We start from the raw sequence: 26244 nt of genomic DNA, 5'->3' as shown, positions 1-26244 counted from the left end.
TCACCATCGCGTGGCACGCATGATGTGAAGTCTGATTCTGTGAATAAATATTTAAAATTCAAAACGGAAAGGAAGGATTGTCGCAAAGCAGGGCGATTTTTTATTTTTCATTGAATTTTCGTGTTTCTTTAGATGGAATTTTTCGAGTTTTTTTTTTTTTATACCAAAATCCAAATGAGAAGAAGAAATTAAAAGAACTGGAAGTAGAAGACTTCAAAAGCAGCAGCCTAATCTGCTTACATTTTTCTCCAGACCCGTGGTGGAAGCGACGGACATCAGATTCACCTTGTATCCCGTGGGTTTCATCATTAGCGCCATCTTTCTGGCAGCCACCCTGGCGGCCGGCTGGTTACTACCGGCCTCTCATCATGTTCTGCATTGGCGTTGCCAGACTCATCATGTCGCCTGCCTGATGATGGGCGATATTCTCATGGCCATCATTCAGCTCGCCGGGGATTCCCTTCATGGTGCGAGCTGCAAGGCGCTCGGTGAGTCCTCATTATTGTCTTGTTAATTTTTTTCATCGCCTCTTACCGCTCGTGAGGGCTCGTTGAAAACGATATAGTTACGGTAATTTCATGGTAGATCCCGTAGATGCCGTAATGCATGGGCATCATGGAGGAATACAGAAGCGAGTCATGTTATCTGTTTTCATTTGATGTTTGGTAGTATCGAGAATGTAAACGTATTCCTTCCTAAACGTATTTCTGCATAATTACATTTGTATAAAAATTTTTATAAACTAACATCTTTAAGATCTTGAATATATTTTGGCAGATTTGGTTTCTTCATATTCTTCAAATAAATTTTATATCGCCACTCGTCGCATTTTTTCGCGATTATAATTAGTAAATAACAATTTGCGTTTTAAAAATCGTGAAAATCTGAACTTATTGACATTATTAAAATATCGTTTAAGTTTTGTCTTCATATGCTATATTTCAATTCTATACGGTTGCCGTTCGCGATCTCGAAGAAGATAACGCGAGCGTCCGGAACAACGCTGGGAATTCTCTCCATAATAAACTATATCTAATAGCCGCGTAAACGGAAAAAACGAACAATTCGCTGTTTATCGAAGCGTGGCGATCGGCCAATTCGTTTCTTTTATTAACGGCCACTGGTATGAATCGGAAGCGTCGCGACTCGGATTAAACGAAATTGAAAACTAACCGGATCCTCGCGTTGAATGAGCGTTGACATATCAAAAAGTAACGAGAAGGGTAATGATTTCGGTGACCTCGTGAAATTGAAAAAATCTGGGTATAAAAAGCAATCTGCTCGTGCTTTTTTTCTGTTAATTTAATGCTCTGCTCCATTTGACCAATTTTATTTATTTATATATATATAAATTTTAATATTTAATATATAATTATATATAAATTTTTTTATATTTATATATAAAAATTATATATGCATATAAAAAAAAGCTTTCAACTTACGCGAGGGAATGCAATGTCGATTGTCCATACGAACATCGACCGGCGTAATCAAATGCGCAGATGGAATACGAATTCGGCGAATCCGACGATCCTGGCCGGCTTTATTTACCCGCCCGTCCTCGAGGCTCGGAGGGTAATTATTCGGATAATCGTAATCCCTCGCAAAGCTTCGCTTCTCTCGTCTCGTTCCGATCGCGAGAATCGATTAGTGCGTACACCCGTGATAGTCCGGCTTCTCCACGTTGTAATGGTGCGCAGCGACTCTCATTTGCATGAAGAATCGATTACGCAGATTCCACCGGGACATTGGGATGTTTTTCCTATCGTGATCTGCGTTTAACCATTCGTTCTTACAAATTGACACGGTTGACCGTGTTGACGCTGCAGGCCGGAGATCATTGTCACTTATGTTCCGCTCGTGTCCTCTCAAGTATATTTGACATACAAAAAGATATACGCAAGAGGAATTTGAAAAGAATCGATATAATTTACGAGAAGAGAGTTTAGACTTTTAGATATTAAAACAATATTTGATATGGACGAAAAAAAAATATCGACTTCCCTCTGTATATTTTCGAGAGAAAAATCGACTTCCGTCGCGAATTTTGTGTTACTTCATTCTCGGAATAAATAGTCCACCGTGGTCGTACCGAGCAAAAACGGAAGCTTTTACAACTTCCGTTGAAATAATAGTCACGATTGAAACCGGTTACGGGGTTTCGTGGACCTTCGGTCTACGAAAACTGAAGAAAGGAGAAAGTGGAACGTAACGGCGAGTACTGACCCACAATCTACTCCCTACTTCTCGACATTCTCGATTTTTCTCTTTTTCTCGATTTAAAGAGAGTGTTAGTTCGCGTAGCGTATCGTATATAAGTGCTCTTCTGGCCAGAGATTATTTGCTGACATATTTATTCGTGTCAACTATAATTTCCAACTTTCTTTCACGGATTCTAATCTTTCGAAATATGATACTTCACATGCAACGGTCCAGTGACTTGACAATACATGAATTTCTATACTCTCGAATTCTATATTCTCGAATAAAAACAACCGTGAGTTAAAATAAATGTTAATATAATGATTATATTAACGTATAATAATTTAAAATAAATGTAGAGTTAAATTTATCACGTTGTCGACATGAACATTCTCCTGATTGATGATTCATGAATCAGCCTTTTCACATTTCGGAATGAAACTCAAACTCTTGGAATTCATCGGAATGAATTGATCATAACGATTATAACGATTTTCCTTATTATTTTCTTAGCGGTTTTATTACAATTATGATTTTTTATTGTGAAATAAATATTAAAATTAAATTTTTTATAAAATTTATTAAATTTATTACTTTTTATTAATTTAACTTTCATTAAAATTTTGCGCATCGATAATACCGCTTGACTTAGACTTTTATATCTCTTTATTGCGGTCTACTTTCTTATTATATCTTCTGATATTTTCTTATTATATTACGAAACGTAGGGAATCATCGGTATCGGTACCTCCTCAGTCGTTACGTGCTCGGGCAGCTCTAATTCGCAGACGCACGCATCGCGTATCCCATTACGGCGACGCGGATGTAACGGATGGTATCACGATATATACGCGAAGTCACATCGCGTATAAAGATAGGAATTCCAGCGGTGACAGTAACGGTAAGCCGGAGTCTTTTTATTGCGAAAGCAGCGCTGTTTCCCCGCGCGCTTATTGCTTCGCGCGGCGGAAAGCGCGCGAGAAACCGCGCGTTTCGCCGATGCGTTCGCTCCGACGCGACGGCCTTCGACCGGGAAAATCGTCGGACGAAACGCGGAATTCGCCGCGATGCAATTTTGAAGCATGTCGAATTCCGCGGCGGGCTCAGCGATGAACGGGGGCGTTCACGTTCGTAGCGATGCGAATATGCGATAAATGCAAAATGTTTCGCGCGTTCGATTGCACATACCTTTTTTCGTTCTTCCTTTTTTTTTTGGCGCATTTTTTTACCCGATACAATCTGATACTATTTTAATATACTATTTCAATAATTCAAGATATCGAGTTTTCGTGCGCGCGCGCGCGCGCGCGCGTGTGTGTGTGTGTGTGTGTGTGTGTGTTCGAGATCTATTCAGAAATTTCGTAGATATAAATTATGCTTGATGGCGCGGATAACAATGTTATTCAGAGATCGCTACGTTATATTTAACATAAAGATTAAATGGTGGCTGCTATATCTGAATTATCGAAAACGGTGGAAAATTTTATGATATCATAAAATAGCGCGAATCGATTAATTTTGACATTGTCAAACGCTTGCCGGAAATAAATATGAAATATTCTACATACATTCTGCGCTTGCTACGGTGCAACATTTATAATTTTCATTCGCACATCAACATTAATAATTTCAGCATAATTACGAGACGACTTAATTGTACATCTTTAAATTGTATTTGGTATTCCAAAAAGAACTCGTCTGTTTCTCATATTTTAAATTTTGCATTCAAATCGTTAATTTCCCGCGTAATATTCATAACTTTGCAGTTATAACACTTCTCGCCGATGTCACGGATATTTAACGCGCAATTCGCATTCGTTTCAAATTGCATTCCACGATACTAAATAACATTCCAAATATCGTAATAATCCATATGTTGCACCGAGCATTTTTCTCGCCGGGATATCAAGCGTTCGTGATCTAATAGACCGCGTTTAGCTGGAATTGCATCGCATAAATGCGATGTAACGCGACCTTCAAATAATAAGCATAACTACGCGAGAGCGTGCAAGTCTCGCGACTCTCCTTTCTAATCGAATTCGTCTGCGATCGTGTCCGTCCGATTGTCGAACGGGATCGCGCATTACCGATCTTGTTCTCGTTATTTCAACGATCCACCACAAAGCGACGAAGACGACGACATGGGAGAAAGTCTCGGCGTATCTATTTATTTCAAACGCCTTCTTTCTCCCTCCCGATCTCTCGCGGTGCGTGGTGGTGTCCCTTCGGAAAACATCAAGGATAGAGCTCCCCAGCCATGACTTTGGCTTTGACCGAGAACTCTAATGTCGCTCAGACGTTAGGCGCCCATTTAAGGAGAAAACGCGCAGCCGTAACGTCCTCTTGAATGGGGGACGAGAAAGTAAATCAAAGCCTCGTTGCCTTTTCAAGACGCCGCGTATGCCACGTTTATACGCCGATCCGAGAGACGGGATGTGAAAGAGGATTTTACTTGATTGGCAGGAAATTCCCGCTTTCGGGAAAATCTACCATTCACGTAAAACCATTTAGATGGAACGATATTACCGCACAACAGCATTTTGCCGGAATCTTGTTTCGTACCTTATCAAATCTCAAAAGGAAAGGTTTAATAATCGATTTATCATTAGCAATGTAAATATAATAAAATAAATAAATAAATAAAATATATAATAAAATATAATAGCAATATAATGTAATAAAATTAATTTATATATCGCCTTGTTTAATTCTATATACACATACGTATACACTTTAATATCTTTTTTTTTTTTATTCGGAAACACTTGCGATTGATTAGTTACATTTTTTTTCTTTTTATTTGTGTCTTTCAATCTCTTGACACTGTCGTATTTCTTCATTCACCAAGTGAGGAGCCCACTTGTCGCATTTTTTCGTCCGTCGCGCGAGGAAGCTATATCCATAATCTCCGAACCAGCGACGACGCCGAGGAAAGAAATCGTCGCCGTGATATCTTTGGGATTAATGACGGCAAAAACTAGCGCGCACGTCTCGGCGTCACGAAAAGTCACGAACTTTTGTTCCCGAAACGTCAGTCGCGATCGTTCTCTCGTTTAGAGAATCCTCTCAATCTTTCATCGAGAAAGAGATATTTGTCTATCGGATGTTTGTTAAACAGATCCGAGAATATTTTTTTTTAAGATCCTAGAAAAATATGCGTTAAGAAGAAATTTATTCTTGCAAGATCTTAGAAAAACTCATGATGTATAATATCCAGATATTCTAGCACTAATTTTAATAATTCAGGGGAATTCGATGTTCGATAAAAACGAATTTTATGTGTAAATTAAATAAGCAAATAGATGATAAATACGAATTAAAAGATAAATTTTAATGTGAAATTATATTTCAACTCTGATTAAAATTTTCTCTTTTTCTATCTGTCGCAATATTATTTTGAGTAAAAAAAGAATGTTGTAAAAATAAATAAATCTTACTTTTGTATAGTTTATCATATTAGCGTTATTTAATCAAATAAAAATTAAATTTATCTTTAGATCTGTTTACGTTACTTTTTGCAAATTTAATTTTGAAACAGAATTTTTTATACATATCGGCAAAAGATTAAATCCGGATGATAGACTTAAATTTGATAAGCACTTAAGCTTCTGTGGAGTATATTGTAACGTTCTGCACCGTGCCATCCATTAACAATGAACCCTTTATAACTATTAACCATTATGAAAAATGCAGACAGAACAAACGCGCGGGAGCAGTGCACTGCGTAAATAATCGAATCACTGTTTCGTCTTTTATCTTAAGCATGACGAATGAACACAAGTACTTGTAACTCAAAAACATAGAAAGTTGATTTTATGATTAATATTATTGAGGAGCGAAGAGTTTATTCCTAATCCAGATAGATTCGGAGAGAAGATCACTTTTATCAATAAGTAGTAAGACTAATATTTATTTGTGAACGCTTTGTGGAATTGAATTTTCTACTTTCTTCGAAAACTTTACCGAGAGCAAGAAAGAAAGAAAGAAAGAGAGAGAAGCGCCCATAATCTTTACTCTGCTTTTATCTTTCCCGTAGCCTCGACAGATATCTTTTGTCTAATTCAGGAATGCGCAGTGAAGATAAACCAAGCTAATAATATTATTAGTCTTTTAATAGAATTTATGATAACCGCCCACAATATCTCAGATCGCTCAGCGAGTGTATGAGGTGTATAAAAAAGTGACTAACTTTTTTATATCGCGTATTATACACTTACAATTGTTAACGCTAAATAAATCTGTAATTAAGTATTATTTCACCTATTATTTGTGTATATATAAATTTCGTCGTATTGAGGAAGTTTCATTAATGACAGATGACGTAAAGAGCGCGTATATTTTCTCGTTGAATGTAACTCGGCTATAAATAGGGACGAGAATCGCTCGTAAAAAGTCAATGAGTCTCGCATTCTGTCTTGCTCTTTCTCCCGCGAGCACGCACCTCCCTCTCTTTCTCTCCGTCTTTATGCGTGTTTACGCGTACGCATACGCGCGAGCGTGCACTCACGCGTCGCTTCAATATGGCAACCCGTGCCGTTTGGTTCCCCGATATCCATATGCGGCTAATGGCAAAACGGCAGAATCTCTTTTTGCGGTAGCCCTGTATCTATCGATAGCGCGGTGCATTCGCCTCTTTACTGTGGGATGTGTTTTAGCAGGGATTTTTTTTCATTACTCGCCCTTACTCGAATCTCGCGAAACACGAGGCGGTTTTGGGAACGCGGTATTTGCCCGCTGCATATGAAATGTCTCATTTCTCCGGAGTTTGAATTTCGTAAAAAGCCCTTTGCACATGCCCGGGTAAACTATTTTTATTTTATATACCGAAATATACGTATTTCTCTTTCTGGAGGATTCCTTGAAGAATCTCTTGAGACAAAGGTCAAGAAATATAAATCAAATTAAAACGAAACGTATTTTAATTTCGCTAAAATTCTAATATAAAATACTTAAAATAACGGGAATTATTATAAAAAAAAAAACAAACTTGTCATTTATAAAAATCAACAAATAAATTTCCTTTAAAATTATTATACTTAAAATATAATTTGAAATTGAAAACGTCCTACTATATATATATATGCGTCAATCTTGGACAATATTTCGCTGTATATAATTTTTAAGATGTTTCACCTTCGGTATAAATTACTCGCTTTGTGTCCGATATAATATATTAAAAAAAGACCTCGTTCGCAAATTATCTTCTAACGTTCCGCAATCGGAATATGTGTGTGGTCATTATGTACAAAACGAAGCCATAATCTTAAGGCTTTAATAGCGCGTTTAACAGCAAAATTACACGGGATCGAGCTTAATACCAGTTATCCTCGTACGAAAGGCTATATTATAGTTATCGTCGCGATTTGATGCACCGTTCTTGCGCGCATCTTTATGAATGCCCTTTTTCGGGGTGCCTCGTAAAGCTTCCCGTTTTTGCGCAACGTCGTTCGCAAACTCGCACGACGCCGCGACGCCGTTTTGTCTCGGGGTCTCCGCGCAACAAATCGCGGCGCGTCGTTTTTATTTGCGGAGGACGCGCACGGTGATTAAAGAGCGGCGCGATAGTGGCAGGAAATAATCCCTTTGTAAAAAGAGAAGGACGAGTGCGCGTACGTACGTACGTACGTACATTGTACGTTGTACACGCTGTACGTGGGTGCAAAGTAATTACGCGAGAGACGCAATCTGGACGCGTAAGGGAACACACGCCTTTTTTATCGCGTTCCATGCAAGTTTCAGGCGTCCGATTAAATCAAGAGAGAGGATGGGGGGAGAGGGAGCAGAAAGAGAGAGAGAGAGAGAGAGAGAGAGAGAGAGAGAGAGAGAGGGCATTGATAAAATGCGCAAACGGTTGAAAGTGGAAAAACGCAAGGTAAAAGGATTAACTCTCATATCTCGCACGAATTAATTTGGATTGAGTATTAACACAAAGAGTGAATTATCAGGAGATGCACAAACGCTTTTGCTTTTAATAGAGTTAGATCCCTGTTTGTAAGATACACGAAACAAAAACTGAATCGAAATCAAACTATGAAAATGTTGAGCCTTGATGGTACTCCATTCAATTGTCTTTCTCTTTCTCTTTAAACAACGATAGGCTTATTACCTCGAATATGACATTATCTATATGTATCGCCGCTCTTGTGCGTTGTATCAATGCGTTACGATTGCGATTGCGATTTTATCCGTCAGCATCTGTGTAATTGATAGCAGTAAATCCGCACATCGGTTATCTCGGAGATGAACGAGTCGCGGAACATCAATCACATTTGCAGAACGACAAAGCCGTAATCAGATTGTCGACGGGGCACCACCATCGCGTCGAGACTTCGTGAGCCGAAAGAAGGGGGAGGGAGGGGGGGATTGGCTAAAGGTCCCCATGGCGCCCCATGGGACTCTATCAGAGTTTTCTCCCTCTCTCCTTCCTTGCATTCTCCCCTCTCTATGTCTCATCAATGCGCTTCATTTCTTCCGCCGACGACGTGATACGTCCCAGTCACGTAACCCTAAAATTGCTCAATTATTTCCCAATCGTTGTCGCAACCGATCACGTTTGCGGCGGTCCCGGAAGCATCCGTATCGACTTGGAATCCACGAATCAGCCACGTCTGCCACGAATCACGAGCTCGTGGATCCGACCGGAAAATACGCGCGACTGCTCTCCTCGAGTTTCTGCAATAGACAATCCCGCCCGGGAGATATGTATTACGATACAATCCTTGTCCCGCGGATACAATCTCGTCTGTCTCTCGTTTGTTTATCAATTCTCGTCAGAATATACAGAAGGTGCGCCGTGTATCTCTCGTTGAGAAAAAGAAAAAAAAAAACAAAAAAACAAGTAGACATGTAACTCTCGTCGCGTCGAATCTTCTCTGCAATTCTTCTCCGCTTCTTTCCTTCCCGCTTCACGCCGCCGTGTCTCTAAATAATTGTCGAATATACTTCCGGCGATTGTATATCAACGTCTCTCCGGGCGCGCGCGGGTGCGCGCGATGTTTACATTTCTTCAGACAATTTATCCGAGCGCGCGGCAAAGTAGCCTCCAGGATCCAGAATCGTTGAGCATTAAATTGCGAATACTTGGCAGAGGACTTTTCCGGGACGGTTGATTTAGGCGCGGGTCGTCAAGGGAGACATTATGCGGCGCGTAGCTGTAACTTCGTAGGACCGGTTTTTCACGGTACGTTAGACCGAAATGGAAATAAATAACAAGCGGCGGCGACGGCGGTAGCGACGATTACCGCCGCAAGCCCAGGCAATCAGTTTTTTCCGGGTTTTCCGGCCGCCGTGGCGGAAAAGTAAAGTGTACACAGAGTAGACGGGGGCACCTCCGGCGCGGCGCGCCGGAGGAAAGAATTATTTCTCTTCGTTCCATCGCTTCCTAACCTCGTTACGGAATGAAAAGAAAGCTCTCGTCGTCGTGCTGAAGTTTGGCCGGTGACCGGAATCACACCAACGAGGACAAACACGCGACCGCTTTCGTTCCTCTCTTTCTCTCCGTGTGGGTTTTTTTTTTTTTTCGTCCGTCCGCTTCGCGCGCCGTCCCCGCCCCGCAAAACCTCGGGTTTGGAGAGGATGGTGAAAAACGCGGTTGCACACCCTATTCTATGCGGTAACTTCTCCCTTTCTCTCCGCGTATTTCCGATTCGTCCCGCCGTATGGCGATATCACCTAACGAAGCGTTTTCTCGCGTCGTCGTAGCGCGCCAACCATAGTCGAGTCGGTGATATAAAAAAAAAAAAAATCGATCCGGAACTTTGCGGGACTTTGCGTGACTTTACTGCACTTTTTAGTTTATACCGTTTCGAAAATAAATATAATATTTATTTATTTTATTGCGACAAAAAGTCGACACGTATAAATCGGAAATTCTATTTTACTTCTTTGTACAACAATATTCTTGTTCAACAATATTCTGGAATATTTCGGATTTCTCTCGGAACCTAATTCCTTCTGCATTCATAAAGCAAACTTCCGTACTGTGATATTGATTTAAGAGTTCATCATTCTCTCAATGATGAACGCACTTAGCTCAGCCTCGGAACGCCACCTTTCGCCCGGAGAATTCAATATTTGAAAATTCAATATTGTACGGTTAAACCATCTACGGATTTCTACGGGGATACGTAACGGGAGGAGGGGGGGGGGAGGCGGAAGGGGGAGGGGGCGTACTCCCGGATATTGCCCGATATTAGAAAAAGCAGACTGCGCCGAGGAGACTACGATCCGTCGTCGCCGGAGGATCCGCGAGGATCGGTCGATCTCTCGCTCTTGCTTACGTGGCGACGTTTCGAAAGTCGAAAACAGGCGGGCGTCTCTTCTTCTTGCGTCTCGTGCACGCGTGCACGCATACTTTTTCGCATCCTCCCTCCAATAATCTCGGAGGGATGATGAAGCGCCGGGAATCTGAGCGGAAAAAACCCGGCCGCGCTTGCTCGTTTCTTTCGCTGGTTCTCCGGCGCGCAAATATAGGCGCGTACGCCGACATGGAAAAAGAGAGACGAAAAGACCAACCTCGTTCTACAGTACGCTACAGGATAGCTCGGTAATTATCAGCGGGAAATAAGAAGCGCTTTTTGTTGCGGAGTAAATATCGATTCTCCGCGCGGATAATTATCTGTCCCGTTAATGACGTATTTTTGGGGTTAATGACGTATCTAGTGGTTACAGCTCGATGCGCGCGTGATTACGTGCTCACTTTCGAATGTCTAAAATGTAAAGGGTATCTCTGTCGAATCAAAATAAAACAGGATATTGGAACGTGCTTGGCGGAAGTGAAATCATGGCTGAAATCGTGGTATATGATTAAATTTTCATTTATTGTAACTGGTAACAATATTTTTATTCGATTTTCACTTGTACTTATTTCGCAAATAAGATATCGTATATTCTTTCCTTTCTAGGCTATAATTTCTGTTGTAATTATATACGAAAAATATTAATTAACCTGCACGTGGAATTAATAGCTATTAAAATATCCGACATATGTACATTGAACATTAAACATTCAGCACCAAAATTGATTTGGGAAAAATGTTATTGCATTGCCGATTTATTTTGCATGAAAAAAATTATAGTATTTGTTTATTAATAACGATAAATTGGAGGATCATTTAAAATGGAACTGAACGTCCGAATGATCTTTACAAGCATTCTTTCTTTTAACGTAAGAGCTTGATCTTATCGATGATTTCTTTCTATGTTGTACGCACTTGCATTGTTTTTCTCGGGAGGTCCATCCAATTACGGAAGTACCCTTAATCCGCGACCCGTCGGCCGTTTGGAATGCGTCCATTTTACCGGAACGAATCCTACCAGGGTAGTCTCGCAGAGCTTCGCAGAAACTCGCGCTAAAACAACCGAGACCGAGAGAAGAAGCGTCGCGACGCCGCCTGGTACATCGCGGCGGACGTGGTCCAGACAATCGGTTACATCCATTCTCGGCCGTGTTTCTTTCCCTTTCCCCTCCCGCCCCGACCCTCCGCCTTACCTCCGGTTGTTTGCGCGTGTTTATGTCGAACTTTTTATCTCTCCCTCCTCCCATCCGTTTTTCGTATTTATCCTTGTTTGCTCGTTCCGCTACGCGTGGGACATTGAGACATGGTAGCAAGAAGATGGAGACGCCCGCTCGAGGTTTTTTTTTTCGTTCTGCAAACGCGGATGATAACCGGAGTCTCTTGAAAGCCACCAGATTTTTAAGTTGCAAAAAGGGCCCGTGTTTTCCAGTTTTCCCTCCTCATCGTCCGAGAAATAACTCTCGCTTCTTTCTCGGAAGGCAGTACGATGACGGCAAATTTGAGAGTTATATCTTTACGTGTACAGAAGTGTACACGCGAGAAGAACTAGGATTTGTTGTAAATCTGTTTCTCGTGACACCTAGCCTCTTTATCCTACTTTTTCGCAACGTCTACTCGAGTCACCTATTTTTACCCTTCTCGCTGGCTGCGAGCCGAAATCCCTTCTTGATTGACGTAAAATCGCGATGAAACATAAAAAGGTGAAGAGGACGCGAAGCCTGCTTCTTCCAGACATCCTATCAATCTTTCGGAAATCCTCGCGTCTTTGAGCCTCAAACTTACAGCGTACAACTTTTTTAATGATTCGAACCACTTTTCTCGCAACCTAATCGATGACTCTCGATCTCAGTTCTGATCTCATTTCTAATTCGCCTTGACCAGGGTGTGGTTTCTTCGAGTGTTTACAATCGCTCTCGAAGTTTCCAGAAGATTCCCACTCGTTAATGATTAACAGCGTCCGAATAAGTATCGGTAATACCGAAGGAAAAGTTGCGAATGATAAGGATGAGAATGATATTGCGGCCCGATATGGGGATACTCGGAAGATCTCTAGAAAATTTGTGACCTTCTTAATCGCGAGGGATGAACGTAACGACGATACTGTGGGAATACAATCTTGCGACATGTACATTCGTACAGTCGTGATAATGACGATGGTAGATCGTAAATTGTCGTCGACCGCGACGGTGCCAAGCGCATTCACGATTACGACGATAATAAATTGGCGGACGACGACTCGGAGAACCTATACCTTGTCATTATTGCTACGCTTATAGTAGCACTCCCCTGGCAGTCGATTATCGCGTATCTAGTTTACTTTAGTCACTCAGTAAGTTGATATCCAACGATGTGATATTCTCGGGTCTAAATAAACGAGAGATACAGCCGTTTCCCCGATCCGTTTATTTTCCTCGTTTCGTCGCGGTTTGCTTTTAATTTTTCGGAAACAAGTAGAATCTTTTCGTCTAAGTGGAGTAATTTATAACACGTAATATTACACTTGATATTACATTTGAAAATTTTTTAGATTTTTTTTTTAAATCGATGGAATTTTGATACGATAAAATTGCATCGAGTTATAAATTGGCAATTGCCAAAGCTTAAATAAATGTTAAAATTCTTGAAATATACATACCATTTGATGAAAAATATAATGATCACTTAAATATAATAAATGATTCAAAATTAACGATTCATATCTTTGCGATCCCTATTTTATCTGATATAAAAAAATCTTGGCAACGCTCGTGGATTATGAATCACGGCTTTTACCGAGAATACGAATCGTTTATTTGCGAACGTCGGGAAAAATGGAAATAGAAAATGCTGAATTACTTTTAATAATTTATCTATACTTCTTTATATTATACAGAGTCCTATATTTCTATTTTTTTCCATCTCTTTAAAATAGTTTAGCTTAAATTACAAAAATATTTTTTATTAAAAATAAATTATAAAACTACTGGTAAAGTAACGATGTAATATTACATATATATGAAAAGTGGTGAAACAAATGTAACTTTTATTAACTTGTAAAATTTGCATTTTTATCTTCTTGTCGTGATATTTTTAAAAATTAAACAAGAAAAAAAATGATATTGAAAATTGAATATATTATGAATATATACAGAGAAATTCAAAACAATTACTCGTTTTTTAAAAGCTATTTCTGTCTAGGTTTTAGGACGATTTTTTTTCTTACAAAACTTTGCTCGAAGTTTAGTCATTAAATATTAGCATCTGATGTGAGTCGCTCCGCTCCTGTTTATTTCTTGCATCCGACCCGTCGTAAGCAAACTATTTGTTTTTATAATTCCAAAAATAAGCCTTGAACAAAGTAGTTGTTTTGAATCACCCTGTATAATTGATCGAGCGAATTACGCACGCGACTACAACTTTAACTACGACTTTAAACTACGCGCGGATAAAATAATGTGACGTTCAGTTCATTTTAAATGATTTGCAAATTTAATGAAATCCATTCGTCACGTGTTGAAATATACTAATATTAATAACATCTCTCGCGACGTGCGTGGGTACGGGCTGCACCCGGAAATGAAGAGCTCGCGGCTCCGTTGCGGACGCGAAACATTTTTCGCGGCAATATGTCCGATTAAACTCGCGCGGCGGCGTCACGGCAATAATTCACGCGGCCGCCTCCACCCCTCCCCTCTTCTCCCTCCCCTCTCCGTCGTCGCTTTTCCCGCCTCTCTTTTTCGGCAACGTTTTTAAGGCCCGTGGCGCGGCTAATAGGAAAAGATTGTGTCTCGCTAGGGTGGTTGCAACACGCTACGTAGTCCCCGAACGTAGATTTCGCGCATTATTTATCATCGTGACGTTGCACGAGATCCTACCCCGCGAGGGGCAAACTCTCTCGCGTCCCTTTACCGTTCTTTGTTACCGTTACTGTTAATGAATTTCATCCCATGAAATTAAGGCGATTCGAGTTTTGTATCTTACGACCTACATCGCTATTAACCATTGTGTGCATTGAGTTCCGCCTCGAATCTTCCGACTCGAGAGTGATTTGTTTCGCTACGATGACAGTAAGTTCGCACGGAAAGTTCGGATGGCGAATGTATTTCCCTCCCGGCTCGTCATAAATATTTATCGCGAGTAAAAGACAGAACATTCTCTACGGGATTTACACATGTAACGAAATACTATATCAGTACGTGACCTATATTTAAAATTTAAATTCATGTTGTTTACATTAATTTCACTGTAAAATAACAGTAAATAACAGATATTATTCTCTTGCAATAAATGTATGATATTTAATTGTACTAATTATTTTTTATTTTATATTTATTTATATCTATTTACAAAGCGTAATTGCCTCGAGTCTTCTAGGATGCAAATTGGGTTGCGAACGCGGTTGAGATACATAGTTTTTAGCATTCCGTCTCGCTCATGCGCCGATGCGACTTTTCGAAGTGAACAGACTGGTTCTTTACACGCGCATGATTTTCGAGAGATAGGAGAGATCGCTCTCCTTTTTGAGGGGCGAGCTCTTCAATTACCCGTCACGCGGCCGGAGCGCGACGCGACGCAGCGGGGGATGAGATCTCGACTCGGTGGGGTTCAGCAACGTGTCGCGTCCTCGAGAGTGCTCAGTTCCACGCTCTCATCTCTCCCGCTCTCTCTCCCCTCGCCACTCTCGCCACGCTCGTCGCTCCTCTCCTCCGTCCTCCGGAGTGCGGACCCCGAGACATTTGAAATAAAAAGCGGCAGAAACCACCGCGCGGTGGACCCTTGGCGAAATTTATTCACCGCGCCGGAACCGAAGTTAGCGACCCGCGCGGTGCTCGCAACAGCATTACGCTATGAGAAATACTATCGTACCTGATCCGCCGCAGTAGTATACCCGTTTAATGCATATTCAGCGACTGTGCGAGCGCGCGCGCATGCGCGCGCGCGCACCACGGTGGTCCACCACCACGATGGAAAATCTAGGAGCGTGGAGTAAGTTCGGTAATTTCGTACTTTCACTTTGGCGCGTACTTATCTATAATCTCTCTTCTGTAGTAGTCGGCAGACCGCGGGACTTATTGCGCGATAAGTCGCCTTAAACTGGACTCCGGTGGACTCCGGTTCTCCGGAGCGTAAGGTAATCCCGTATAGAATTTTCATGATTTTCCCGCGACAGATTGCTATGTATTAACCGTAGTAAGTTTATCTCGTTTCGGTTTAAAGGTTTATTTACAGAGGGGAAACCGCGTTGATAGCGCCGCAGGCGTTTACGACCGATCTCAAATAACTTTAATCTCGGTTTAATCGTCCCTCCGCTTTTACTACGTGTTGCAAAATTTACAGAAAGATAAAGAAACTAATTAATCAACCGTTTGAACCTGTTATTGCGGATCAAAATTCCCGACATGCAATTTGTAACGCTATCGAATCCTTGATGATCATTTGTAATAATTGGATTAGAATGTGGGATGAGAGTAACAATGAGATATGAAAGCGTCATGTAATTAATTAATATTTATCATTACTGATTGATTAATAATCGTCATAATTAATACAATATATTCGGTATATATAATACTCATTTTCGGGGAAATAATTAATCAAATTGCATAATTCAATAGGTAAATATCAATTTAGTGGATCTTTTAGGAATTCACAAAATAATAACATGTGCTGCATAACGATTACAGGGACGTGGAACAAGAAGCGCGAAAGCGTTTTAAAATCCAACTTTCCTATATCGGAATTTTAGTGTAGATTCGGGAGTACTTTCCCGTATCGTCAAAAGTATTTCCGAACAGCGCGGAATATATATATATATATATATATATATATATATATATCGCAGCCAACCGCGCTTTTGACGGACGAAAAGGCATGCACGGTCGCGATCGATATTTAATATTTGTCCTCGCCGTGCGGCCAGCGACGCGGTTTTTCTCCCTTTTCGGCACGCGCAGTTCGAATTTACTTGGGAATTTCGCACAGCGATTTTATTACGAGAAAAGTTTATCCGCGAGAGAGAAATCCTCCAGCATTCTCTTTCCTCTCGCGAAACTCCGCTTCTTTCCTTTCCCGACGCGAAAACGCGTCGCTTGACGCGCCGTAAAAAGAACCGCCTTTTATGCGGCGTGCAAAAGTCTCGGGCGAGAAGCCGAGGAGCCGCGCGATTTTATCGCTGAAAAGCGCGTCGGCAGACTCTTGCCTTGGCACGGGATCCAATCCGCGGTACGGACTGGAGATTTTCCTTTTTTTTTTTTGCGGCGCACGCTCGGATAGCTCTGGACTTTCCCTTTCTCCTCTTTCTCTCTCTCTTTCTTTCTCTCTCTCTCTCTCTCTCTCTCTCTCTCTCTCTCTCTCTCTCTCTTCCCCTCTCTGCCGCTTTTCTTGTTCGCGCGGCTCTACTTCTCCATGTCTTCCCTTCCTCATCTCGACCCTGATGCACTTCTCTGCAGCTTTATTTACGTGTTTTCGGCCGAGCACGAGTGTCCTCGAGTCGCCGGCGAAGCACTCGCCCGTACACTTATCCTCCTCGCAGCTCGTAAAAGAAGCCTCCATTGAGAATCATTGTGCTTGTCGCCGGTCCGATGGAGTGCGTCCAGCGTAACGTTGAAAGTAATGGAATTACGCTGGCTTTTCCTTCCTTTGCGGACACGCGGAATCACGCCGACGCATTTTTATGGAGATGCTCCTACAAAATGTTTACGAAGAACCGCGGAATCCTTACAGTAGTTCCGTAGAAAACAAATCGGTAGTAGTTTTTCTTGAGATTCGATTACTTACTACCGAACAAACGGTTAAAATTTTGAAGAATCGATAAGAAAAAAGCTGTAACATTACTTTTCAGGAAAATGAGGGAGGATTTGGTCAATTAATAAAAGATGTATATAGAATAATAACGAATATTGATATATTAAAATTAAAATAGTTGACATTTATAAAAATAAGATAAATGAAATGATTTTCAAATTTTATTACCGTCAATAAATTCCCCTTCGGATATAACAAATTAAATAAATTTTTGCTGCTAAATAAATGAGTATATATCGAAATACTTAATTTTTTTACTGGAGGAAGTCAATGTAATTGTTATATTGTGAAGTTATATTAAATTTTAACTACACGGTGATTAGTTCATGCTGTTTTTGTTAATTAATCGATACGCGAGTTACGCGTGATAATTTAAACACGCGCTTTGTAAATATGAAACGTCGATAATCGTATTTCACATGAAATATCGCTATTGTTTCGCCAAATTCGAAATACGTGGCCTAAGATTACGCTACTCGCTTGCATAACCGGAAGTATTAACGGCCAAACACTTCGCGCTTCTGGGCGAGCCGAAACTCCGAACGTCAGGAACGGGAATCGCGTGCCGGCGACGCGAGGAAATTGAAATCCGTAAGGTATAAATGGTGAGGCCGGAGGTTCGAGAGATTTAACCGGCATTACCATTTCCCATCGCCACCTCGTTATTTCCTTTTCGCGCGATTTCGCGCATTCCGTGATGTGAGCTGCGCTACGTGCCTGGAATTCCGCGGGCGCCGCCGCGATCGTCTCCGGAGACGAAAAAGAGATACGCCAGGTGTTGCTACGTGCCGGAGCCCCGCGGCTACGATGATACGCCATATGGTCGCCCCATTGACAGTGGCGTATCACGTTTCACGATGGCCATGGGTTCTTTATGTTATTCAACGTTCCTTATTTGGCCGCTTGACTACCGGACGAACATATTAGCAACACGCCTCGCGTTGACATTTATGTGGGGCATGTCGCGCCGCTCTTTTTTTTTTTTTTTGCGGATCCTTCGAATCAATTTACAAAACAAATTGCAGACGAAAAAAAGTTAGTTTTAAATCAAGATTATATATATTTCCGTATATAAGGCAGAATATTATGATCTTCATATACAGGGCGTTCCATGAATTGAGATCGATCATTCAGGAGATGAATGAGGACCAAAAATTAAGAAAGAAAATTTATATAAATGCGTAGTTTCCGAGATATCATTATTTTTACATCGAAGTTTGAAATTGCTTTGCTTTCGAATTTTTTTGTCAAAATTAAAAGATTTTTTTCATGAGATCTTTGATGAGATGAGTTTTATAATATAATTAAAGTCAAATAAAAGTTGCGAGCTGCTTTTTAGCACTATTCAAAATACACAGTTGTGAAAGCTTGATTTCTGCCAAAAGATGCTAAGCGGACTGTATCTCCACATGGTGCATTCTGTGTTCTCTCTTCTTTGACAGAAAATTTGGAAAGCAAAGCAATTTAAAATTTTAATATAAAAATTTCAATCTAAAAATACATTTCATATAAAAATAGCAATAACTCGAAAACCACGCATTTCCGATTTTATGTTCATATGAATTTTTTTTTTGCTTTTGGACCCTAATCATCTCCCAATTGATCTCCACTTTTGAAACACCATGTATAAAAGATTTTTAATTTTGAAAAATGGAATGAAAATAACTTTAATACAAATCAATAGAAATTCCATTAAATCAAGACTAAAATTTTTAAGCTAATATTCTTGCTTATATATTTTTCTTCTGATTTAAGACTAATTTTTTTTCTTCAGAGCGCAAAAACCAAGGAGGAAAATTGAAAAGAAAAAGGGATGCAATCTTGTATATTACATATTTAATTTCACGTACGAAATAATGTTGTATACCATTAAATTAAATTCCGGGCCGTCACGAATTCATCGTATTTTCATGAGTTGGCGAGAATTGAATTCTAAGAACGATGATATCCGTAAACAATTCGTAATAGCCATTCGTAATTCCGTTACGATTTGCATATCAACATTGTATTTCGGGGCAATGCCTCGCAATTTGCCGTAATTGAGAACCACGTTTCTCGTTTGTACGTCGATCAAGCCGCAAGTGGTATCGAATGAGCGCAAACATGCCGTACACGTACTCCCAAGATGGTTTTGCAAACGGTAAGTGCGACGATGAGGCGTAGGCGTGGGCTTCTCCACGTCGATTAAGCTTTTCGCACGAGAAGGCGTGGCACACATTAAATGCTCTCCTTTCTTCGTAGAAAAGAAAAGAAAGAAAAAGGAAAGTCCGCGTGGAAACTTGAGATACGCACTTTGTCGTCGCGCGACAAGTGACGGGAGAGAAGAAACGGCGAGTGGTACCGGATGTGGACGTGCGACATTTTAGAGCTCGGAATCAGTTTTTCTCGGGCTGGTTCTGCGGTCGGTGCAAAACTCGTACTCCGATGTATATACGTCTCGAGCTGTAATCGTTCCCTCTCCCGTCGGTGCTTGCGCGTCGTAAATATCACGCGTACCGCCGGATCGGACGCATAAACGATCGCACAACTGCCTTCGGGATTGTTACCCGGACCCGGTGGGGTATCCGAAAGTGCTCGCGGCTGCTTGCTTGATCAATCGATCGATCTGGGAAACAATCAGGTCTGGCACGCGGCTTTAAATAGGTCTGCGACCGCGGTTACGTTTCCCGATTCGTGCTAGACTCGAGAAAACCGAATACGCGCGGACGAAATAAAATCGTTTACCGAAAGCTGCCCTACTTGGGTTGTTATAATGCGAGATCTATTCCTTATTCCCGATTAGAAAAGAAAATTAGCGAGAGACAGATCGCGATTATTATTTCGATATTAAAGTTACGAAATATTTATGGAAAGTAGGTCGATTAACAAATATATAACGAAATAAATAACGCCAATTTAATCTCGCGAGCTAATAAATTTTTCTAAATATCGCGAAACGAAATATGCACAAAACGGAGTTTATTTACGTAATATGTTTCGCGTTATTATTAACTGTACGAGAAATAAATTAAATTTGCGACTGCGATTATCCGCGTACACCAATTCCGCACGTAAATGTAGGAAATTAATCATTTATTGTTATTCACGTGCTGCAGACGTACCGATCGAAATTTTGTGCTTCGGATGCGTAATAATTCTAATTAATGAACGGCAAGTTGACTTTGCGTGCAAAGCAACGTACGTTTAATCCGAGTTATTGAATCGAATGGAGGTCGGGAGAACGTTTTAACGGCATCGTTACCAGACTTTTCCCACGAGCGCGGTTAGCCGATCACGCCGAAAGCGCTTAACGTAGAATATAGAATTTTCCGGATAGTGGTAGCGGGAAAAAAAAAAAGGAGAGAACGAAAAAAAGCGCCCGTGCCGCGGGTTACGTGCGGTCGATAAGCCGGACCGCCGCTTTCCCGAAACGAAACGAAACGAAACGTTTTACCGCCGGGCGCACTTCGTTATAGCGCAAAACGACGAGCTATATCCGTTCCTCGATAATACACGGAAACGTGGTCGTCTTTGAGAGTCTCGAGGTGCTAAGGGGAAAAGGCGTTAGTCATCGCGAAGCGACTTCTCATCGCTTTCGCGTTCGAAGTATGCCAGATACCACGGACGGATTTTTTACGGAGAGCGTTCCGAGAGTCACGCACTTTCTCCGACGGATCTTTTTTTATAAATTCAACGCGTCGAATACGCGCTGAATAAACTCTGAGTTGTTCTCGTGGATACGGTCCGTAAGGATATTTTCATTTCGACTTGTTCCTCGCCGTTTCGGAAATTATTTTTCTCCTCAGTAGCAAAATGTCCTCGGAATTAAAACGACGTTCGTTTGTCGCCCGTGAAATCACGACGGGCGACGGTGTCGCGATATATACCGCGGTCTGACACCGTGTGACAACGGAAAGACGACGTTGAGCTGCGTAACAAAGGGTCACCACGAGTTTCCGCAATGAGGGATTTTGCGGGTGTTACTCGTGCACCGCCGCGGCGATCTCGGGTTACGCGAACCGGCCGCAAGTCGTAAACTGGAACGCGTAACAAAGGTTCTCCTCGCGGCGGGAGAAGGCAGTCGGAGAACTCCGGGTTCTCGCGAAGTAGAGCATGAAGCGAGCGAGCGAGTGCAGGAGAGGAAAATCTCTGTGAGCGTTGCGAACTAACGTGCGCGTATTAAGAATGCACGCCCGTCCGTCCGTCCGTCCGTCCGTCCGTCCGTCGCGTCGCGTCGCGTCGCGTCGGGGCGAAATCGTATACGCGACGGACGTTTCGTAGCCGGTCCCTTTGACGGTCCGTTTTTGTTTGTCTAGCCACGAACTTCCGGCGAAATGATCCGCGCCTGACTTTTTATTGCTTTCGAAAGCGCCGTGCCGACGGACGAGGTAGACACACGAGGCACACGTCAGTTTCGTTAGCACTTTCTAGACGTATAACTTGTCGTACATAATACCAATAGAATTTTGAAGACATATCTTATTCTCTCTCTCTCTCTATCGTACAACTTTTTTGTACTTTGAACAAACTCGTATCTTCTTCTAGACAAATAAATGATACTCTCTTCGTGTCGTAAATAAATCGATCGCTCTTCCTATATAGATAATCATCGCTCGAATAAATCTCATATTATCATACTCGATGATGAAATATATCATATTTGCAATTCCAGTCTGTATGAATTTAGCGCACTTGCACCGACAATTATGAAATACTAAAGCAACTACGGGCGCGCGTTTATATTAGCGTCTCTCAAATTTAAATATTTACCTTCGCCAGTATTCTAATGACGTTTCGCTTAATAACGCTCGCACCGGACGTTTCGGAGTTACGGAGTTATGTATAATCTGCTGCTTCATGCCGGCGACGCGTCATTCTTGCGCGATGGCTCACGATGAGTAAGTCCGCGCAAACGGTTTTACACACCGGTGTCGCGTGTCACGTGACACGAGAACCGCTCGTTTCGATCGGCGTTTTACGCGCGCGATCGCCCTCGCGCACGGGCTAAATAAAAACTCAAAAACCCGCTTTTGTGACAATCTCGCGTCACGATCGAGCTCTCATCCGGCTCGCTAATCACGCTCGCGGTTTAGCCGGATTGACCCAATTGCATTGCGGAATCGATGCACGAAAGACTCGCCGTATGACTAATAACGACCTATTCCCTATCGCGGTTCGGGCTCGCCCGAAATAATTTCGGCAATAGGTATTCTCCGGCCTACTCTCGTGTTACCTGTATCGACGGACAAATGGAATTTAGCTTCGTTCGAAATACAATTGAATTTCGACGGATTATCGGACAGTGTTGGAATTTGTGCGGATGATAAATCTACCAGCGGTTAATCGTGAACTTCGTGCGTCATCAGGAAAATAAACTAAATCCTATAAATGAACCTTGTCGGTCGGTGGTACTCGACGAAAAAAAAAATTGTTGTACGTTTAAAAGTCGGTCGGTATTTTCTCTTCTAGTATTACGTAAACCGTGTTCCCTCTTGCCTCGCGCTTTAAAAATAAAAAACGGAAACGTCAGTGGAGCGCGATATTCACTCCGACAGCGCTTCACGTGCCCGTGGTCCATGTGTTGTAGTTCGCTATCGTTCGCGGTTAATCGGATTAACACGCTACGATTGGTATCGAATATCAACAGGAACAGCGCGATTAGTTCGCTCCGATACCGACATCGATGTAAAAAGAAGTTCGCTCTCCTCGAAGACTAACCGTTATGTCGTCTCGCCATTGCCGATCAATCGAATCTATTCTCCTCTGTCCGCCTTTTTTGTCGAGAATATTCAACACCAAGAAATATAACGATTGAACAAAATTTTTTTAGCGTTATGTAACATACCTTAGAAAATGTTTATATCTTTGTTCTATTAATAATTTTACAAAACACGTTATTCACATCTTTTTTTTATTAACATAATTCATATAATTTTTTTGTGCCCAGCGAAATTTTAATTTTAAAGTATCGCCCCTCGTTGCACGAGAAATACGATCGCTGTATGAAAAAACCTGAAGATCATGACTCGTGGTGCTCCTTTCTAATAAGAGTCCATTAGTCTCCAACGCTGCCTGACCACTTTGGAAAATTAATATCGGCCCGGTCCTGAGAGTTTCTCGATTAATGCGCGCACGCCTCCAGAAGAACCTATTGCACTAAAAAAGAAATATCGCGAACGATATTCTCTATATCTTGCGTCTCTTTGAGTTCTTTAGAACTTAAATTAATGCTTAATATCTTTATCGGATAGATTTCTCTTCTCCTCCACATCGGCTTCTTTTATGCGTTACAACTCCCTCGGGTGTAAGGTATAAAAAAAAAAAAAAGAATCATCGCTCGTGCATTATCTTTCTCTCGGGATTTATAGAGAGAAGCTGAGAATGCATTAAAATATTAAGCAATTTATGTTGGAATGGATTGCCGCGAGGTATTTTTCAAGACGGGGGAACGGTCAAGGGGATGACTCCGATGGTCTCCATCTAGGAAGCTCTCGTCGATACTCGCCCGGTAAAATTCCATCCGTGCGACCTTCGTCGACATTATTTTTCCTCGGACCTTAACAAGCCCCGAACGACGCTTCTTGTAAAGCTCTTTCGCTCGTGCACGTCCCGATGAACTGGCATAATCTATTGCCGGAGAAAGATCTCTCCGCTTCTCACGGCGATGTTATCCGTAGAGAATTTCCGCCCTTTTTTTCCTTTTCCTTTTCCCTTTTCTAGTGGGATTTTCCGTAAGAGGAACTCGAGTACAGTGCGTTCGCCTGTCTTACGTCTTTCCTAACTTAAGCCACTATTGGTTGAACGAAAGTATTTGCCACTATTTATGTTTCGCGATCAGATTTCATGCGACATAAGAGTGTATGCGATTTGTGTAAGAACAAACGCGCGATGCAAAACGCGCATTGTCTTTGACAAGACACGGGCAACGCGTGTCATGCACAATGTCGGACAGATGGTGTCTAGACTTTTCACTCGGATTTAGAGGAATAGTGCGCTCAGAATTCGGCGGGATATCGACAGCGCTGATTTGGCAGCTGTCGAGCACGTTCGGCACTCGTCCAGCTGCCACGGTTAATTTCTCATCGTTCCTCCCCCCCTCCCCCTCTCCCTTTTCTGTTAGGGCTGCAATTACGCCTGACTCGACCGAGGTCGGTCTAATCGGTATACAATCTGCGATGCAAATTTACTGCAATCTCAACACGGCGCGCCTTCCAGCCGTGTTGGAGGGGTGGCATTATTGATTTTTATAATTGATGCCATTAAGTCAAAACGGGATCAAGTTTCTGAAGGGACAACCGAGCAACCGTTTCTTTTTTTACACCTCAAGTCTGCAAAAGATTTCTCCGCGAACGACGAAAAAAATTGCGTTTTCATTAAATAATATCCACGCGAGATTTACATTCGAATATTCGTTAAAGTGGCAGATTTTACAAGCGAATAAAGCGCGGGCTTCCGTGTGATTTTTTTTTTCGGCACGTTCACATAAATCGTGAGGAGGAAGATGTGCCATTCTCCGTCGAGAGAAGAGAAAAAGAACGACTCGTTCGATTCGCGTATAACAATGTGCACCTTGTCAGCCTCACAATCACCGTAATCATACACGGACAGCCCTTCCGGAACGTTTCTGAGTCCCTGAGTGGGAATGCGTTTATCGTCGTGCAAGGATTTCGCGCTGCTAGCCAAGAGGATTATTCGATATTCCGCGCGCGGAGAAAGACGTCCTTCCCTCTCAAATCGACTGGCTGCTGCTGGCACCTCCGCTTCCCCCCCCCCCCTCCTCCCCTCCTCTCCCCCAATTCCCCCAGGCCTGGTCTGTCGTCCGCGAAGTCTCGCGGGCCTGACTCGAATTTTTTATTAAATCCTCGCCTCTCCTGATAATGGCGGCCTCTCTCGTCATGTGTATCGAGATGAAATGCGATTTTTTTCGTCGCTTTCGTACACACACCGCGAACGAACCCCTTCGCGCCCACTGGGGTTTATTTACTTTCACTCCACCTCACCCTCTCTCTCCCTCTTTTTCAACCCGTTTCGCATGCCCCCTCCGCATGCCTTCCAATTGGATGCTCGTAGCTCGCCCCGTTTGGCGCCCCTTCGTTGCGCACTGTGCAAATCAGAAATGAAATTCTTTCGCTGCGGCTCTCGTGCGGCTTCCGTGTGCACAGGTGTCCCGTTTATTTTACTTGTTTGAAGGCGACCGCATATACGCGCGTATCTCTATATACATATGTACACATACGTGTACCCTCGCATAGAAATGTTAAAGAGTGAGCGAGTAATAACCCTATGTATTTCAGAAAACAGTATATGGCAATTTTGAAACGTCTCTTAGTATGAGTAGTATTAATGAACTTTATAAATCTAATGCCCTTGCGGTAATTCAATTGTTCAGACGTTTTTTTCTTTTTTTCATCATAAAATTAATTTATATTTGCGGCTCGGCCGCTGGAGAGGGTTTAATATCAAACGCGCGGCAGATAATTGAATTGATAATGAGGTTCGCTTAAACCTTAAAAGTAAAAGTCCAAACGTAAAAGTCAAAACCAACCTCGAAAAATCGATTTCAAGTCGATCAAAATTCCGCGTATGTCCGATGCACTCTGCAGCAATATGCAACATCTCGTAACACGCGGAATTTCTCCTTTGATTCAATCGCTCCGGTCGCCGCCTCTGCGTAACGTTAGCGGAGGGTCAAGTTCGCCCGATGCGTTTTCGTCATGTTTGAGAGTATCCGCTGAAAACGATCGGGATTTTTTTATCCGAAACGTTTCTCCGCGATGCTCAGAATAACAGAGATAATCGAGTATCTCCCCCGGCGACGGATCACCCCCCCCAAACGTACACCCAACGTAACTCGCGCCAAATCCGGTGCAGCTCTATTCTCTCTCTTCCTTCCCTCTTCTCTCTCTCTCTCTCTCTCTCTCTCTCTCTCTCTCTCTCTCTCTCGTGTATATCGTGGCGCTCTCACCTTGATTACTCACCTGGG

The 26244-nt window shown here is 42.1% G+C and overlaps 1 protein-coding gene across 1 annotated transcript in view; it reads left to right on the top strand.

Moving 5' to 3' along the window:
- The window catches only part of mthl1 (adhesion G-protein coupled receptor methuselah-like 1), a 132494-nt gene that overhangs the window by 5678 nt on the left and 100572 nt on the right, over positions 1–26244 (top strand). Inside the window, exon 3 of the mRNA XM_011644201.3 lies at positions 253–488. Within this exon, the coding sequence (XP_011642503.2) occupies positions 253–488 (236 nt within the window). The remainder of the gene's footprint in view (positions 1–252; positions 489–26244) is intronic.

Source organism: Pogonomyrmex barbatus, unplaced genomic scaffold, assembly GCF_055798465.1.
Source record: "Pogonomyrmex barbatus isolate J1 unplaced genomic scaffold, ASM5579846v1 scaffold8, whole genome shotgun sequence".
NCBI lineage: Eukaryota > Metazoa > Arthropoda > Insecta > Hymenoptera > Formicidae > Pogonomyrmex > Pogonomyrmex barbatus.
This window is presented reverse-complemented; position numbering and strand designations above follow the sequence as displayed.